This window comes from Falco naumanni, chromosome 3, assembly GCF_017639655.2.
Source record: "Falco naumanni isolate bFalNau1 chromosome 3, bFalNau1.pat, whole genome shotgun sequence".
Classification (NCBI taxonomy): domain Eukaryota; kingdom Metazoa; phylum Chordata; class Aves; order Falconiformes; family Falconidae; genus Falco; species Falco naumanni.
The window spans coordinates 84,541,581-84,561,877 of NC_054056.1; the positions used below are offsets into that span (position 1 = coordinate 84,541,581).

Genomic DNA, 20,297 nt, shown 5'->3' on the forward strand with positions numbered 1-20,297 from the left:
AGACTACTTCTAAGCTAATATATTTTTGAAGTTTTTAGATATTTTTTGATGCTGTCAAAACTGCAGTCAAGGAGCTTTCAATACTATAGGTTGTAGATAGGAAAGAAGCTCATGCTCACTGTGGTTTAAAAACAGAAATGTTTAATCTTTGTCAACAGAACACTTGTTCTCAAAGCAAATAGCTTCCTGCTGTGGAAACTATGATCTACCTCTAAACATTATTTTCCCAGTAAAATATCAATAATAACTTCTTAAGAAAAATAATAGTAAGATATTTATTTTAATCTGCATTGAGGATTCAAGTTATTCCATTCTGAAGTGCATTCACATTTTTTGCAGTGAAACATTAAGGGAAATATCTTACTTAGGGAATCATACTGCATTAGATTAACAGTGTAAAGAATTTTACCTTTTAGTGGTGGGAGGCCTGAAAAACAGGTTTAAACATGACAGAAGTACTTTTAAGCATTCTGCAGAATTGTAATTATCAGTTTGTGTAGCTTGGCAATGCTGTTCCAGAGGTCTTGGCTCTGCTGGCATCCTGATTTCTGCAAAAAGGATGTGAACGGCACTGTCAAGGGTAAAAAATTGCAATATTGAGAATAAATACTGAACCCTGGCAGAAAATTCAGGGCATTTAGAGAAGCAAATAGGAGTTATCTACAACACAAAGATTACAAATTTACATATAGTACATTTCTATGTAGATACACAGATATGATTTTCTAGATTAAAATAAAACATTAAGAAAAAGTACCCTGGAAACAGAATATTATATCAGATGGACCTTAGTCTGTCCCTGAACTGCTACTCTAATATTTTTCTGGTCTTTTAGTGTCATTTACATATTAAAGGAAAGTCTGAGCTAGCAGTCAGGAAGGTTTCTTTTCCAGATGACTCTGAACTTTCTTGTGAACAATCTGCTACCCTAATCAGAGTTTTCCATCTGCTTCTTCCCCACCACCTACTGATTTCCAGCCCCAATCTGTTTCCTTGGTACCCATCCCCTCATTTTCTCAACCCAGTCTCATTATCCAGTCAGTCATTGTGTCACCCTCATTCTTGGTCCAGTTTCAATCATCCCACTCCCTCATCTCTTGACTGACTTTACCTTTTTTTTTTTTAATTATTTATTTGTTTTTTAAATCATCTGCTCTCAGCAGTTTCTTCTATCAGGCAAATTCAACTATTGTTCCTTCATGCAGCCCTTCTGATAATCCTTCACACTTCTGTGGGGCCAGAAGAGGAGGAATTAAGCCCACAGGATAGTTGTTTCCTCTTCTTTTTCCAGTTTCCACCATTCCTCTGGTCCACAGCAAACAGGAAGAGCAGTCCTTGAAGCATCGCTCTCAGCCCATGGGAATTAGTCATGTCCAGCACAAAGTGTCTTCAGAGAAATTGGCTGTAAAGCTTGGACATGTCTCTCCCAGCCATGGCTGAATCCTGAAATCACATATTTCAAATACTTATTCTACAGCCAGGCCTGGGCAGGTTTTTCAAATGAGGAATGATTTCCTGGCACAAAGTGATAGAGCCTTTCAGACAAATAGAGTAAGTGCTTATTTAGTTCACCCTAGTCAACTTCCCAGAAACAGTGAAATGATTTTTGCTAAAAGCTTCTCCAAAGTTCACCAAGAGGCAGCCCTCCAGCCAAGAAAACTGTAGGGCAGATCATTGTAATTTAACAAAGTGATGTTCAGTGGAAGGAGGACGCCCGTATTTTCTAATGCAGTGGAAGAAATAAAAGTGGAAATAGCAATGGCTCACTGTGGTGTGTGGTCAGGCATTTAAGTGGCTAAGATATGCAAAGGCCAGGAACACCAGTCTGGCTAGAATTAGATCCTAAACCAGTGGAAACCTATGGTAGTAGACCCATGTCAATTTACAGCTGATTAACCTATTTTTTCCCCCTTTTAAATCTCCTGAAGGATCAGCTTAGGAAGGAAACATTTCCTTTATTATTTTGAAAAGTCATATAAAAGCCAGATACACTAATCAAGGAGAATTTGATTATGCAGGAAAAGAGGCTTTTTTATACAGGAAAAAGAATTTGATTATACAACAAAAAAGAAAAAGCAAGCCGTTATGAGTTGACATTTGTGTAACTCCAGCTCCTGCTACTTTTAGAAGATAATGAAAAATAGGATGGGAAAACCAGTCCTGGAAGTTTGATAAGTTTGTTATAAAGAACCGTCTGAACAACACAGAAGAAGTTCTGATTTGCCTTTAATGACAGACTGTTGATGCTGAGATATGCTGGTGCACAATGCACCTTTTTTATTCTAAATGAGCCAAGCACCCTCACAGCAGAGCCCCACAGAAATCAATGAAGCATCTCTGCAGGGATCAGCTCCTCATGTGGTTAATTTAGTAACAGAGTGGTGTCTCTGGGTTTATCAAGATCCTCTTCTGTGTAAGTGAAGGCTAGTACTGCAGAAAAACAGAGAAACAGATAGATATATAGCTACAGAGAGGTAAATAAAGCGACAGAACAAATGAATTCTAGAAATCTTCAGTAATATTTCAGAACAGGGTAAAAATCACTAAATTGAAAAACAGTATAAAAGAAGGAAGGAGAAGAGAAAGATGAAGAACAGAGGTGGATCACGAAAGATTTAATTGGGAGCAGTCTCATTACTGAAAGTCCACATAAATTGTTATAACATAGACATTTATTCTACATCTTCAAAAATCAATGTATTTCTATCATGCAAACCTGAGCAAAGCTACTTAAAACAGAGTTCACTTTCTCTAAACAATGATTCCTGTTCTAGTTTTATCGTAGCATCAATTGTAACAAAAATATCCCATCAGCAAATGTTCTCTTTCAGCCAATTTAATAAATTCTGAATAATATACTAATTTCTTTGCACCATCAGCATGGTTTCAAAGAAGAGGCCGTCATTATTTTTCTTTTCTCATTCATTTTACACATCTTCTGATTAAAGTACTCAATAATATTTATAATCTGTGCTTAACTATGATAAATTTTAACAATATGCTGCTGAGTGGTATCATTATTTTCTTAATGGAGGCAATCAAATGTTTTAATATATGCATAAAGACATGGCAGGATACAATAGCAGAAATATGAATCAGGTGATTAGTAATAATGCCTGCATAGATGGTTCAGTGAAAGATCATGCAGAAAAATCTAAAAGCCATATATATGTGACGAATAATGCAAAAATTTCATCTTAGAAAGCCCCCCAGAAAGCATCTATTGGATAAAACTTAAATGCACCAAAGTCAAAGAGGACTTTTTGTTTGACTTAAAACAAGGCTAGTATTTCATCTGTGAATGATCTGATTGCTAGTAAAACAGTATTAATCAGCTCAAGATCAGGACTGGCAAAAACGTCCAACTATTGTAATTAATTTTACTGGGAGTTAGGAGAAGTTCATGACAGTTGAATGATGCAGGACATGGGCCATATCTTCTAGATGGGCTTCTAGGGGACCACTGATAAATGGCCACAGCTCAATGGGTGCTCAAGCTGAAGTTTATTGAAACATACATGCTTTGCATGTGCTTTTTCCCATAATGTCCCATTACATAAATGTCTCAGATTTATTTTATGGTCTGGATTAGGTCCTAAGTTTGACCTATATAAAGGTTTTCAATTGTGCCAATTTCTGGTTAAAATAGGCACATTTATATCCACATACTCTATTTCCAATATGATTTTACAGTTTTGCTCAATAACAAAACTTGCAGAGACAGCAGATTTGTTGTGTTACTTAAGTTAATACTCACTGATGACCAGGCTGCTATTTTGTTTGCAACGGTTCCAAGAATGGAATGATCATTTAGACTCCACAAGCTATACAAAATCTTCCCAATGAGGCAAAGCCAAAATGTAAAAGAATAATTTCAACCCTTTTTATTTGCTTTTATGTATCTTTTGTATTGCCTGTGTCTATTCTATATGGTTTATTGCTTGCTTTCCAAGCAAGCTTAAATGCTGAGAGAATTTTTACCAGATCTGAAAGGTTACTTGGAAGACTGCATTTCAGAAAGAGGCAGGATGACTGGAGAAATGGCCTATGGTGATGGCCACATCTGAAGTCCAAGAGCTGAACATCTGCAGTTTCTTCCTAGTGACAGCCCAATGAGGTGCTCTTGGAATGTGGCAAAAGGAAACCGTGAGGTTCTTTTGCAAGAGAAGAAGTAGGATGGAGGGCAGCAAGTGAATGAGTGGTTGGGGGAAGAGCCAGGAAGGGATCCTGAGGGGTTTGGTTCTGTAATGTGATGGGGATGAGCTCACCAAAAGTCTGCAACTAATGTACAAATCCTGAATGATAGCCATGGTGCAGAGGTCCAGTGAGATGGGATGGATTTTTGTTAGGATAGCAAACACTAAAAGATGTGAATAACGAAGAGGAGTACAGCTGGGGCTCTAAGTTGCTAGTAAGCCCTCCCTCCTGCAATGGCACACATAAAACTGAGCTCACTTTGGGAATCGAACTATGGAGAAACTGGTTGGAAGGACGTCTAGAAATTATCTAGCCTGTCCTGCTTGAGGAGGGACCATCATCACTTTGTTTAGCCAGCTCCTGAATGGATGATCTCACAACTTCCCAAGCCACAATTTGTAGCTGTTGTTCCTTCTGTTATCTGGAAGAGTTTGGGTCTGTCATTTCACGGATCTTTCCTCCAAATAGTTGCGAGCAGCTAGTATATTGTCCCTTAGCCACCTCTTTGCCAAACTGAACAAACCTGGCTGCCTCCACCACCCCTTTACAGGCCACATGCTTCAGGTCCCTCACCTTCCTGGTAGCTCTCCACTAGACCTTCACCTGTTTCTCCATGTCCCTCTGAAATTGGGGGTCCCAAAACTGGGTGCAGTACCTCAGGTGCAGCTCCACAGCAGCAAACACTTTCAACCACTGGTGAACCCAATGTCCCCTCCTGTTGATTCGCACACACTGCTGGTTCTGGCCTGCTTCCTTTCTCCATTTTCCCCATCTGACCCCTTTAAAAGAAAGATGGAAGAAATAGCAAAAAAACTCTTCCTTGTGAGACTTTCAGAGCCAACCTACTTATGCTGAATTTATTTCTGTAAATTTACTTTTTAAAAAAAAATCACTGCCCAGTATCCATTCTTGTTTTGGTGCTTAGGCTTCATCTTTCAGCACTGACAATCAGGAGTTTACATAGCATCACACTGAAACATCATCGGAATTCTCACTTGGGCATCTGTACTCTCTTTAGGACTGTGTAGAAGACTAACAGAAAATTATCTTATGTCTTTAAATGTTATGAAAATAGATTTTCATGGTGAACGTGTTGAACACTGAAATGTCTAGAAGTAGCCCCAGTTTCTAGATTTGGGGACTAGCCAAAAGATGCTTTTCCAAGGAGATAATGCCAAATGAAAAGATGAATTTTACAGAATCCACTTTCAACATGGTTGATCAGGGAGTTGCTGTCATCTTTGCTTACTCTGTGCAGTGCTTTCAAAGTCCTTCAAAACCTAAAGTCATTATTTTTGAACCAAAGGATTTCTCCAAAGATAAACACCCCCTTGACAGGCATCCTGCGTAGGGAGACTTTCTTAAATTAAAGACAAAATTTCTCTAAACCCAGAAATTCAGTCCTTTGGAATAACTTTTAATTACATAAATGCAGCCCCTTGCTCTAACATATACTCTCAAATTTGTATAAAAGCATTTAAATTTCTATAACCTTCATTATAAAAAAAGGGAGTTAAGCTATACAGTATAATGCACCCAAGTATAAAACAGAGTATCAGGGCATCTGCAATACAGGTTCCATTATCACAACTCCATGGGTTTAAAGCAAAATCCTCCACAAATACGAGTTACATCAACAGGCAAACTCTAATATCAGAATTATTATACAGAAATTTAAAAGTCATTTACTAAGAGCTTATTTTGTTCTGGCATTCAGATTTAAAATATTGTTGTTAATTAACGCAATTACAATGTGTATGCCATTGTCTGTATTATTGCAAGGGTAGGAATCCTTCATTTTTAAGTAATCTACTTACATATGTCATTTGCAACTGTGTATAGAAAGCAAACTAATGCCTTTATTCAAACTGATGAGACATCCTTATTTTTAAAATGTCCCACAACATTAAAATTCTATTCAAAACCCAGAAGAAATCTGGATTTTTCAAACTGTCTCCTTTCATTGTCTTTTGCATTTTGACATTTAGTCGGTAGTCATGGCAGCCACTAAGAGTGATTGTGTAGTATAAAGATGCAGTTACACATATTTGGCTTTGGGTTAAGTACATCAAATATATGTGGATTGCTCAAAATCAACCAGTAAATGCTTGTGAAAAAAGCTTTATATAGATACACATTTATGTATACACATATATATAAACCAAATAATGAATGTTTCTATGCGTTTGCTATTCAGACACTATAAAATGGGTCTCTAGTCGATATGAAATGCTTAGTTTGAGGGGTACCTTAAGGCCACGGCCCTCACAGTAGCATATTGTCTGTAAAATGGATTCTCCTGGTAATTATGATGTGAAAATAATTGCAATATGTTCTGCACTCAATGAAATGACTCAGCAAGCAAGGAATACCTTTAATTACTGGAATGTAAAGATCAAGAGTCCAACCCTATTGCAAATTATAATTGCATTTATCCCATACAATATAAACACAAATTTTTACTTAGCTGACTGCCCTCAGTATTTTCTTTGCCTAAAGCAAAAAAAAATGCACCTTGCAATTTAATTTTCTTATTGTTTTCTGAGTCTTAAATTAAGACTAATATTTTGATCAGTTCAAAGCACAATTTTTTAAATACTGGAAGATGTCAAAGATACCTGCACTTTGGAGTGGCAGAGGCTGTGTATTACTGAGGGTTGTGGTTACAACCCTCACACGAGTTATAAAAGGAAGACACATTTTATATCTGACTTACAGTTCTATTAAAATCACATGTATATCTGATCCCAGAAGAATAGCAAGGACCAGCCTGCCACTGAGAACTGGCACCATAGCAATGCATCTCTGTTCCCTTGACTGAGGTACTCCACAACAGCTGAGGCTCCCTAAATCATGAAAACAGAAAAAGTTGGGGGTTTTACCCATTCTTTTTTAACTGCCTGCTTTGCTAAAGCATCTTGGGCCATTCCTTTGCTTGATGCTGTATTAATGGCTTGCTTTTAGAACATGTGGGTAATTGTGCTAAAAATTTGCTCTCTCAAGAAGCTTAGTATGGGTCTTAGAACAATTTGACTGTAATCTCAGTCCAAAGGGGGAGGGATTTCATAACCTAATTGAAATAATGTTAGTACAAATCCAGAAAGGATCTACTGTATCCAGGTGAAAAGGAACAGTAGCAGAACTGCCATTCTCTCTGGGCATTATAATATACAGCCGCCATGGAATAAAATGACATCATGTCAGTGGGTGATGCATGGCCAGGTCATGCAAGACCCGGAAGAGTTTGCTGAGCCTACATAAAGGGATCATCAGGGTGATGCAAAATTAAGTCAGTGGAAGCCTCCGAAGAGATCATTAGAAAAAAAATAATAAATGCCACCCTTCCAAACATACGTGGCTGAGAGTGAGATTCAGAAAAATAAAAGAAATGCTGGCAGCTAGCTCCATCACACTGTGCTCTAGTAACCCAGTCTTACTGTGCTACAACAGAACCCATAGCATGATTTGTACCTTGGGAAGATGCTGTTTGATCATAGTAGGCTGCATAACTAAACCATTGCTGTTCTATTTCATCATACTAGATTTGCATCCTCAGTCTAGGGGCTTCACCAGCCAGCACCCATTTTGCCTGCAGCACTCTCAGAGAGACTGCCTGTGAGGTGTCACTCATCCAGAAATCAGAAGACCTGTGTTCTCCATGAAGTTTCCCTACAGAGCGGTTCTGTGACCTGAGGCAGTTTTTTTTTCACCTCTGGCTCATTTCTCCCCAGCATCCCATGCCTGTCTTTCTCATTTATGCCATAAGCTCTTTGTCCTAGGGTGTTCATATCCGACATGTTTGTGCAGAAAGTAGTGCAGATCTCAGCTGGGCCTCCATATGTTCCCACAACACAATAATGAGATGATCTTAAAAGAGTTCCAGCAGACAGCAGCCGTCTCTGATAGCCTAGACCCTGACTGCTGGGTGCTCCAGGGGAAGCTGGTGAGCTCCACATGAGGACTCAGAATTGCACTTCCCACGTAGTGCTGGGATCAGCAGCAAGCTTTAGGCATGCTGCCATTGTGGTGGCTGACACCTGCACGCCAGGGCTGCCAGGGCAAAGCAGGCTTCCTGCAGGCTCTGCAGCTTCCAAGCTGTAACCTAGTCTACCCCACACCACACTTACAAAGACACCGAAGAAGTACCACCTCCTTTGCAAGTCCTTTCCTGGTGCCTCAACCACCAGCGTGGCCCCAGGACCAAGCCAAACACCACCGCTTTGCAGCCAGGAGACAGCATGGCTCGGGGGGGTCCTGAGCACTACACAGCCACTTCTGAGGGAAGGATCATGAATCTGGGGGTTGTCCTGCTGCAGGGGTGTCCTGAAGCAAACTCTACTAGGCTGCTGTTACAGCAGGCTAGTACAGGTGGTAGCCCCAGATCTCAGAAATGCTGAGGCAAGATAAGCTGTGTACAGCAGGGCTGGGATGGGTGCATGGGGGAGAGCCTCTGAGAAGCCTTCTGTTTCTCTGGCCTTCACACATGAACGTTAGCAGGCCTGAAAACACTGCTTTTAGCCTGAATGAAGGCTGAGTTTCTGATTCAGTGCTGCTTACCAGGCGGGATCTTCAAAGCCATGTTAGTGGAAGTTTTGGAGTGAAATATCTGTCTTTTTAAGCTGTTTGATATGTAACCTGTCTCAGAAGTAGAAGAGTTTTAACAGCTTTGTGCACTGGCAAAAGGATTTGTCACAACACTTCAAGCATATGATGAGAAGGAGATACGTTACACACAATGAGTATTAAATCCTGGAAAGGAAATCTGCCCATTCAGAAATTCCAGGGCTTAAGGTTTTGATTCTTAAATCATTCACATAAGACTCTGGTGATGTCTCAGGGGATAGGGATTTTTCTTGAGAACAGGAAAACTAATGATAGGATCAGACCCAGAATGATATATGCAGAACCATTGCTACTACTCTATCACTAGCCCTAACCTAGAAGTAAAACTGAAGATTTTTCTGTACAACAAGACAAAGCCAAGCTTGCTACAATACCAGTCAAAAGAGACTGTTTTCCCCTGTGTGCAGGTATGTAACAAAACCAACAGTCCTCAAACAGGTCAGATGAGCCAAGTTAGGAGGGCAGTTTCCTCCTGGTGCAGCTGCCACAGCCTATTCCCTTGATCTTTTTCCATCTAGTTCACATTCAGGAAAGTCTTTTTGGTTCACATCACCCCATAGCTGAATTCCTGCAGTCTTCTGTGCTTTACACATGACTGCAGATAGTGGAATGGTTACTGTACGAGGCTGCCTCTCACACTTGGGTGATAATAGTGTATCAGGAATTATCTATGGCTGTGGTGGCCTCTTACGAAGGTAGGCATAAGTCCAGCAGCTTAAACATCAGCATCCTGCTAAAGCATCTGAAAAACAGGGGCTGAACTTCTCTGCAAAAAAATTAAACAGTTATTTTTGGTTAACCAGCAGGAAGTAAAGCTGTCTTAGGAGTACTGTAGCCTTTGAGTTTACTCCTCGCTGTTCATCCTCTCCATTGCCTTCAAAGTCTGTTTTGGTAGCTCAGATCCTTTCCTCCGTAAAAAGCTCAATGGGAAGAGAACTGGAGAAAGAGAGAAGTGGTGTGGAGGGAGGGAGGGAAATAGGGTGGGATATTACTTGAAAAAATTGCAAAGGCAAAGCACACCTTAAAGAAGGAGGCCTTCTCCCCTTGGGGGAAAAAAATGTGGAATTTCACCCTGGCTGAAGTTTCCTGAAGTTCAAATGGATTTCAGGAGGGCCACAGACCTCTGTATTAGCATTGGGCAATGTTGCCTCCTCCTCAGTCCCAGAGGGCTGTTGGAACTGAACTGCTAAGGGATTCCTCATGACAGTGTGATGCACTGGCTCTCCAAAGGGGTGGCCCAGAAGAAAAAGAGCAGCATCTGTTTCTGCCACTGCTGCAGACAAGTTTCTGCAGAGCTGGAGAAGCTTACCCACAGCTTTCTTGTCTGTTCTTCCCATGTTTCCACCAGCATGCAGTGTGGTGAGGCTGTCAGGGCCCTGAGTGCACCAACAGGCTCTGGACAGGCACATGTCTGTATTCCCCGCACACTGCAAGGAAGCACATGTGTTTTCATTTCTTTAAACAGGCACTACAGTCTGACCCAAGACTCTCTAATAGTGACTATGGCAAAGCATTTGCATCACAATTTGTTTCATGTAACCATGACAAGATATTTTTTCCCCAAAGCAAAAAAAAAACTTCTATTGAAATATCATTTTTACAATGTGGCTGCATTAGCCCAACAAAATAACCCCATTAATTCATGTCACAGATGACCATAACAGTCAGGGCTCAGTAAATTATTTTTCTCATTGCTTCAGCAGTGCAAATTACATAAATCTGAATAATACAAAATAGTAACCTTATGTATTTACCTTTTGACATCAGAAGACAAAGTGAACAAAACCATTTGAATCCGGTCATACACACATTAAGTAAAAATCACTGACCACGGCATCCAGAGTAATGCATTTTAGTCCAAAAATCCATAGTCATGATCAGTGATGAAGCTGTAAATTTAGGGGCAATTATCAGTCAGACTTGTGCCACCCTCCAATTTGCATGTTTGCATGTGTTTGCACTGACACTCCGTAGATACAAGACAGTCATTATTGGGCAGTCTTTGCATATGCAAACAGCTGCTTGTGTATTCCTTGGGATGGGTTTTCCAGCCAGATCCTATGCTACCTGAACTATGCTATAGAAGTGGTATGCAAGGACTTGCACTGGAGGACAGGGTTCATTGGCACAATTTGACACAGTCTTAATAGGAAGCTGAAGGGTCAAATCTGTCACTTGCATCTTTTTTTGAATTTTGAAGAACCGGTGCTACAGTGCTCCCTGATTTCACTGCCATCCTGTGGTTTTATGAATGACACTAACTCTTGATTCTACCCCAAACTGTTTTAAAGCTGTTTGTTAAAATGTTCTCTTGTTGGAGAGAATAAAATTGCTAATACTTCTGCCAAAACCTGTGTAGCTGTAGTCACTCAGAACAGTCATGAGGGTTACAGAAATCAATGCCTAAAACTGCTTTTTAAAACTCTCAGTTGTCATAAAAGCATGTTAGATCTGTCCAAGTTCTTTCTTTTTCATTTGCTGGACATATGGCAGGAAACTCTAGAGTCACTGTTGACAGAGGAAACACAGTAATTCCCAGTTTCTTTTCCTTGTTTTTTTCTGTTTCTTGTTTCCTTTTCATAGTACCTGCTTACTCTATGGCTTAGATACAGAAGCATCAAAAAATTCAAGGGCAGGGGACATGACCAAAGCTCTGTACCTGTCTCTATGTTAAACTACATTGCAGTACACGAACAGTGCAGTTTTAGAGACTTAGCCACCAAAGAATGGCCTCGGGTGACTGAGGGTCCCACGCCATCTTTCTCACCAGTGAAACAGGTGAGCACTGTAGGGCATTACAGAGCCCATAAACTGTTAGTACAATTTAAAGGAACCTCTATTTTGGAGGGGGAGACTGGAAAAGCACACATATACATAAGGTTGTGAGATGGACTCACACCAAATTCTCTGTTGAGCAGTGCTTTGCATTCAGAGAGGCAGTAATGTGTAACATTGATCACATAAACAGTAATCACACCTATGTGAACGACCAAAATGAGATGTCACTCACGACTGAGCATGAGGGATGATCTCAAAGGTCATTTCCAACCTAAACAATTCTATGGTTCTGTGATTCCATGTATTCCTTGCAGGGGCTTTTGCTTTCGTTCCCTCCATCACTAGTGACTCCATAAGCTTATAAATCCTTAGGGTTTCTGACAGCAGAGAGAGATACATTGGTTTTAACACAACCTAATTCGTTTATCTTAGACATCTCTCTTGGAACGGGAACAGTTCCTCTCTGGTGGTGCTTCTCTCTCCATTGACTAAAACCAACGCCTTTATGACTGCTGCAAACTAGCTGTCTTAAATATTAGATGTCCAGCATTAATTAAAGTGAATCCCAGACTCACACATTTCAGACGAGTGCCAAAAATTAAATGATATGTAGAATACCTGTCACTCGTGCCCCATCTTGAATTTTGCTTATCCCAGTCCCATGTGCTCTTTCACCACTTTACCAGCACTCATCATGCAGCTTTCTTCAAATACACCACCAGCTATGGGGAAAAAACTACAGTTATGATCATATAACACCATTTTGCTTGACAGAAAAGGATGCAGCACACTTGAAATGGATTACAAAAAAAATAATTACTAGCCAACAGAGTGTGCCTGTTGGTGTTCACAAAATGGCGTGGCTTTTTGTAACTTAAAGCATTGTCTTGACAAATCAAAAACTCTAGCACCTCAAAGGGAGCATTAACAAAGTGAAATTTGTAACAAACTGCTTTGTCAATAACATCTGTGAGAAACTGATTCAAAGGATGGGTGTGGTAGGTCTTCTCTACCTTGTATTTCATGCTTTACTTACTCTTAACTTCTTACTTCTGCAGTCTCTTCCAAAGCAGAAAACAAAGCAGGGTTTCAGTTCACTCAGCTGACTGTCTCACAGGTGCCTGGCAAGGAGCTGAGCTGTGTTACAGGTTGCACATTTTGACTGTGGGCAACGTGCCAGTTGCAGTTTCCTTTCAGGTGTGCAGAGCTTCAAGACTAGTTGGCTAGTGGAATTTGAAGTGTCAAAGATCAGTAACACTTTATTATAGGCAGACTGGATTCAGTAAGGCAAAAGTAATCAACAGATTTGCCTTCATCAGATGTTAATTGTAAGTAACATTTACACTTATCTCTCTGCTTTCATGTGTTAAAAATAGTCTTGCTTATGAATAATGGTCTCTGCTGTGACACAGCAATCTGTCCTAGCTGTGCTTTGCCAAGGAACAAAATGTGACCCAAATTGCCCATGGCCTGTCAGTCAGGACAGATTTTCATTTTACAGTGTAAACGGGTAAAAAATTCCTTATAGCTACTGGATAACAGATGAGAACAGACAGGGTGGTTTTACCAGTGCTTTCCCTAATCGTCCTATTTCTTCCAGCCACAAATAAGTGGTTGCTGACTTCTAACGGCAGCCATAGCACCCTTTCTTCTTAGCCTCACTAAAGGGCAAGAGAGCTGCAGGACTGGCAACGGGACTACTTTTCTCTCATTAGTGGAGGAATATGGGATGTATCTGAATAAGCACGTTATCTGAGATCAGAAAACCATGTTCAAAGAGAATCATCAAAATACCCCAGCTGACCATGCTTTAGTTCACACCACAGAGCAGCCTCAGAGGGCACAAACTGGTTTACTTGATAGGTAATGAAACTGGGAGATGTGTATTAGTTTATCTACTATGTCTCAGGCACTAATGGTTGTTCAGACCATGGGGTGGAACTAGTCTAAAGAAAAGACCCCCAAAATATATACAGCATGGGCATGGAGTCCTTGGAATTGCTTCCCTCTGGATATCCAGTCCTGCTGGGCTTCCCTGCTTGTTCAAGCAGACATCGCGCTGGCACCCTTGAAAGTCTCCCAGAAATTTTACCTGGACCAGCAAGTAAAGAGCTCACAAAGAGCATGGAAATGTTCACCCAACACAGGCAGTGCTTTCACATTTTATAAATTAGCTATTAAAATAATGCCTGAGGTTTGAGAAAATGATGAGATTGGCTTAAAACAATGATATTAAGGTGCATTTGAGACTTATTAACCAAAAAAAATCATACATTCTTGATTTTCAGAGCTCTCTGAATTTCTTCTCTGAAGCTGTCAAAACTTTTAGCAGCATTAGGTAATATTTCTAGGGCTTTCTATGCAACTCTGAATGTGAGGAATTTATTTTTGAAAAAATAGATGAGGTTCTGAAATAATCACACAGTTTCAGAATTTAAGAAGACTCGTAAATACTAGGATATTCACAGCAAAACTGCAAGAATTGCTAATACTGAAATCCTTTCTGGTTTTAACAAAAACCAGTGTTCTATTCTTGCCCAACTTTGAAGCTTTTAATGTACATAAACATTTAAATGTTGCTGCATATAACTAAGAAGATACTGTTGCTGTCTTTTGTCAACATTTGTTATTTTCTAGCAATTTTCTTTATCAATGCTTTTGTAGCATTACAGTTACCATCATTTACTTTCCTTCATTTAACTTGCACAGCTAATGGAATTATGTGTGCCCCACATGACTGCACAAGGAGCTATATAATTAGCAAGCCAGTTGAAACACCTTTGGAAAGTAAACTTTGTTGCAATCACTGCTTGTCTTCAAGTGTTTTTAAAAGCTCCAATATAATATTTGTGCCTATTTCAGTTAACACGAGAGGTCCTGTGAAGATTGCCTAAATGCTGTGCTGCTGGCTTTCTGGCCTAAGTGTGCTGCTTTTTTAATAGAAAAATGTTTCTTTCTGAGGCAACAGGCTTCCATGACTAGGACACTGACACCTCGGGATTTGGGAAAGCACAGTTATCTCCCTGTTCAACCTGTGTGACATGGGCCAGCCACTCCAATCAGACGACTAGCTGGGCTAACATTACTGCTTTTATTTTATTCTATTTATAATTTATGGCACTTTAGGGAAAGGACTGGTGAGCAAAGCAGGGCCTCTGCTACTCAGTGCTGCCACATAAGCTGTTCTTTGCCTGGTCAAGGGGGACAAGTCATCACAATGCTGATGTTGGATGCCTGAGGAGGTAGCTCTTCAGTTCCTTTGTAGCCCTCAGCCCTTAAGTCTCCAACAGGAAAAAGGGTACTTGTCAACACAGCAGGTTGTTTGGTGCCCAGGGTTGCAGCAGCCTCCAGAACTTTCTGCAGTAGTCAAGCCAAGTTCCCACTATGGTTGAAGGACTTTCTAGGGCAAATGGAGACTAAATGAATACCATGAAAAAAGAAAATGTAATGCTTGTAAAGCATGGAAAGTCATCCTAATTCTGTCAGTGGCCAGAATGAAATAGGACAATGATTCTGCCAGCATGCTTTCAGTGCAGCTATTGTGCTGAAAGGAAGGAGAGCTGAGTGCGTTCGTATCTTTCTCCAGCCATGTTTTGCAGATGACAAGCTGGGAGAACAAACACCTTTTCCTAATTGTTTTAAATGCTGTTAGAGAACAAGACATATTCAGTGTCAAGCAAAGATAAAAAATAGTAACAAAGGCCCCAAAAGGCAGGATTCCTAGGATGCTGCTTTGCATGCCTCTGTCTACAAAGATATTTCAAGGTATGCATTGTAGGAGTGATAGAGCAGACCTTGTACAAGAATGTTTAGCTTTCAGCCTGCGGCATCAATGGCCATTGTGAGGGTGGTGAGCCCCTGGCACAGGTTGCCCAGAGAAGCTGTGGGTGCCCCATCCCTGGAAGCGTTTGAGGCCAGGCTGGATGGGGCTTTGAGCAACCTGGTCTAGTTGTCCCTGCCCATGGCAGAGGGGTTGAAACTAGATGATATTTAAGGTCCCTTCCAGCCCAAACCATTCTATGATTCTATGATCCTATGTCTTTAACACGCAGCCCAGTGTCCTTTTTCTGTATGTGTAGCAGACACCCAAGCAGCATGTGGGGTCTCATGTGCACCCACTCCACAACTGCCCTGCTGAAAAATATGCAGTTTTGGTGGTGTGGGCAGCCTGCTGGGCCAGCTGTCCTCAATGGACAGTCTGGACAGCCACACCTGTGTGCTTAGAATTATGCATGCGGTTAAATACTTTGTTGGATGGAGGCCTAAGTGAACATATCATTCAATATGTTTGACTATCAACAGACATTAGTTGGACATGATTTGTCTCTTCAGAGGATTTTTTAGTTATTCCTTGCAAATTGGTACTTAGTTTCAAACCAAAAAACTTGTCAAGTCCAACCTTCCTTGACAACCTCAGTTCACAGAAAGCAAAATCTTCAGTACACCCTTGACCTGGGATGCTGACTTTCACCAGTGGTTTCCAAAAAGCTGGATGTCCTTTAGATGGGTTTTTTAGTATCCATGATCAGAAGCCCCCATGCAAAGTTTAATTAGGTTAATTGATTATCCACTGGCAACTAGAAATCCATTCCTGAACTGATGGATCATTCAAATATCACTATACTGAGCAGCACCCAAAGGCTCTCAAGCCCTCATCAACCTCAGGGGCCTTTCTGAGTAGGAGAAACAAATTCAAAAAGCATAAAAGTGTCCATGAGAAAGGCTAAGTGACAGCTTCATATGTATCCACAACCTGAATATCAAAGGCCTGCCCGGTTTTCCTTTAGCAACATCAAGGATTAATTTGGTCTGATCTGTTAAGTACAATACTTTCAGCCACAGTTATACTTTAAGCCATGTATTTGCATGCTGGCAGCAAATGTGTGCCTGCCTCTGTAGATACAATTTTGATAGTAGCAGGGATTTGTGTGTGCCAAGATGAATTCTTAAGCAACACCCCCCCCTCGAGATATATATACTTTATGCAGCATGGGCAGTGGTAAGGGTGTTGCCCCAGGACCCAGGAGAGCTGGCTCGTGCCTGGGCTTTGTCATTGGCTGGCCAAGTGAGCAGATAGAAGACTTTTCCTACTTATAAGCTGGGATGACAGCAATTAGAAAGAGTGAGAGGAGAACATTGTATAATGATTATGTATTGGTATCACCATTTCTAGACCAACTCCTTCTCAGCCCATGACTGGGACCTGTAGGCATTACAAAGTCAGTAAAGGTAACTGTAAAGGTAAATGGCAAGTGTATTTGTTGCTTCAGCTGATATACACTAGACCTGAAGATGGAAGCAATATGTTTTGGCCAGTAAGTGAGGAAGGAAAAAGCTTTGTTTCAAGTAGTTACACATATTAAGGACATTATGCAAAGGATTTGGTAAATGTGTGCTCATTTCTGGCTTTATTTTTAATTATCTGGATGACATTTTCATTTGTAACAGATAATGTCTTTAGCATCTGCCTATGGCAACACATGGGCAGCGTTTCAGAGCTGTTCTCAGTTGCATTCAGATATGTCAGAGAATCTGTTAGAGCTTCATGTCTCTCCACCTTCCAAGAGAGGCTGGAGCCATAGCACTCTTCTAATGCTAAATACATTTCCTGGTAGCCACATTCACATACTATAAACCAGAGAGGACTGTCTGCATTACACCCAAGGCTGAGGTCGTATAGATCAGCAGCAGACTGCAGTATTGAGCATTTCACATGTGATTTGATAAAGACTCAATGTTCAGAAAAAATAGTTGAAAGTAAATATTCTAGAGAAATCTGCCAGGTGGGTGATAGAGCAGATTTGCTGGTTCCCAGCCAGTCACCTCAGGTAGAGATGCACCAAGGAGGAGCCAGGGAAGTGAAGCATGCTAACAAGATCTCTCATTTCAGCTTACAAGGAAAAGATGAAGGAGCTGTCCATGCTCTCTCTGATCTGCTCCTGTTTTTACCCAGAACCTCGCAACATGAACATCTATAAATATGATGGTGAGTGATTTTCCCTGGAAATCATCCTGCAGGTCAGGCAATGTGCTAGTGCTGGGAAATGACTCAGTTCACTATCCTAGTCCACAGTGTTAGTCAGGGAGCATTTTGCTGATTTAACAAATTATTTGCTGGTTTGGGCTGTTACTTTCAACTGATCGTGTAGTACCTGTGATGCTGGCTATTGTTCCTAATAGCAACTAACTAAACTCTTAAAGCTAGCTCTCTCATACCGAGCTGTACTTTTCCTACTACCCATCTGAGAATTACAGCTCTTCACAGCTGACATAATTCCCAAGGAAACTAAGAGAAGATGAAAGCATGCTTAAAAAATTAATCAGCTTGGGCACTGCTCGCAGGGGGTGTGAAACAGCACAGAACCCCAATAAGCTTCCAAAACCGCTGTAAGTTTTTATGTTTATGAGATTAAGGTATAATTAAGCTATTACAGATAAAATGGAATGTACTTCTCCTGAGAACCATTTCCAGTCCATAATCTGCCACAGCATTTAAAACGCCCAAGGAGAAGATGCTAAGTCATTTGTCTGTACTTCTGATCCTACACTAATATCTGTGCTACTTGTCTCCTCAGTACTCCTGAGGTATTGAAGGGCTTACCATTTCTCACTTCATTGTGCAGACATGGAGGTGAAACAAATCAACAAACGTGCCTCAGGCCAGGCCTTTGAACTGATCCTCAAGCCGCCATCTCCGGTCTCAGAAGCACCACGAACTTTAGCTTCTCCAAAGAAGAAAGAGCTCTCTCTTGAGGAGATCCAGAAAAAGCTGGAGGCTGCAGAGGAGAGGAGAAAGGTATCTTTCCTTAAAAGAATTCTTGTAATTAGACCTGACTTAGTGTACAGAATAACAGCCAAGATTTCTGTCCATTTCTGTGTTTTCCATTACCATCACTGACTCACAGTGGTCTGCATGGACAAAAAATGCTAACATGTTTAAAGAAGCAAATGGGTTCACTTTTTTTCAGCAGTTTGCAAACAAACCTCACTGTTTTTGATGCCTGGGAAGTATGCACCACAAAATACAGATCACTTTGGGCAGGAGGCCCAAGTGGTTTCAGATACACATGCTTACTGTGTGAATGTAAGTGGCTCATAGAGCATCTTTAATAGTTGCTGAAAACAGCACAATTCTTCTGGTGTCTAAGTTTAAAAGACTGATGTGCAATTCAGACAGCTACTGTCTTGGCTACCGGATCTTGACTCCTTGTAGCACCCATGGAAATTACTCACAAGCCCTTCCTGAGGCAGCTAAAATGTCTTATTTGTGCAGCATGGAGGCATGTCAGCCCTGAATAAAGAGTGTTCTGGATCCACCACACACTCAAATGAAGATGCAAGCATGCATAGCCCTTGTAAGATTGTGTACAGACTAAGTCTTCACTTTTTTTATGACTTTACCCATAATGGTAAAACCCTGTTTCATAATCAATGTTTGTCACACAGGGTTTGGAAGGGTTGTTACACTGTCTTCGCAAAGGTTAGTGCAAATGCAGGGTGCATGCAGCAGGAAGTCTTAACTGTTTATTTGGCTTTGATCATGACCGATGTGTTGAAGAGGTCTTTATTTGTTCTAAGTCAGAGCTAGCTCAGATTGCTTTATGTTTGGGGTTGGGGTATTTTTTGGAAGGTAAAAGGCCAAATTCTATATCAGATAAGTCAGGCAGTGACAGGCAAAGCCAATGAGACGCTCACCATAGCCAGAACGAATTGCCAGTCTGAAAAATAGCAGTGTTCTGTATGGGCCCAGTGTTTATGCTGTGTTGCACCATTTCAGGAAAGTCACGGCTGGCTGCAATGGCCACAGAAAACTCAAGCTGTGGTAATATTGTCCTGGTTAATCCATATCTCCTTTTGCTATGGCACAAAAGGAGAGCCACAGAAGTGAGAGAAGCCTCAAGAGCCACAGAAGGACTTTCTGTGTCCTTCAACCAGGTGATCAATGCTATTTTGTGGTAAATCTGCCTGCACCAGTTAAACTGGAGTTAGAAACCCCTTCCACTTGCCCATGGAGTCCCTTGTAGCAGGTATCTGAAAATGAAATGAGCTTTGAGGTCTCTAAGCCTTTCATTTATCTTTTAAACAATGTGATTTATTATTAAAGCTGACATTTACAGAATCTTTTCCAGATATGGACAAAAATGTATGCAGAAGTCCAGGGACAGCAGATATGCCACAGACAGCACATGGAACAGCTCCAACAAAAGCAGCTCCATTCTCTTCTTTCACACCTGTCTGACCAGATCAGGGTCGGTTCCAGGAAACTCAGTGGTTAACAATGGTGTATGGTGGCAATGTGAGTCCCCTGAAATCAGTAGATCTGGATTACTGACAGGTCCTTAAAACCTCACCCTCAGTTTTGATTTGCAGTGAAACCTGGCTATTCTGGATCTCACTAATGTGAACAATTAATTTAGATGAATACCGAAGTGTTGCCACATTTGCCATTTCTGCTGCCTTGCTAACACGACTGTGCTTCTAATGCACACACAATACCACTATTGCTTCTTTTGAAGAAATACTTCTGCCAGAGTATTAATTTCAGTAAAAAGACATGACTGTATGTGAAAGGAATATGCATTTGCACTAGCATCTGACCAGAAATATGAGCTTTCATAGACCGAAGTGATGGTATGCCCCAAAGACTCAATATGTGAAGTGCCTCTGTGCTGCATACAAATACTCAAGCAAAGATATGG

At 40.8% G+C, this 20,297-nt stretch overlaps 1 protein-coding gene across 1 annotated transcript in view; it reads left to right on the forward strand.

The window, feature by feature from the left end:
- Positions 1-20,297, forward strand: part of STMN2 (stathmin 2) — a 41,376-nt gene that overhangs the window by 8,760 nt on the left and 12,319 nt on the right. The window contains exons 2-3 of the mRNA XM_040588640.1: positions 17,489-17,584; positions 18,222-18,394. Coding sequence (XP_040444574.1) covers positions 17,489-17,584; positions 18,222-18,394 — 269 coding nt within the window. The remainder of the gene's footprint in view (positions 1-17,488; positions 17,585-18,221; positions 18,395-20,297) is intronic.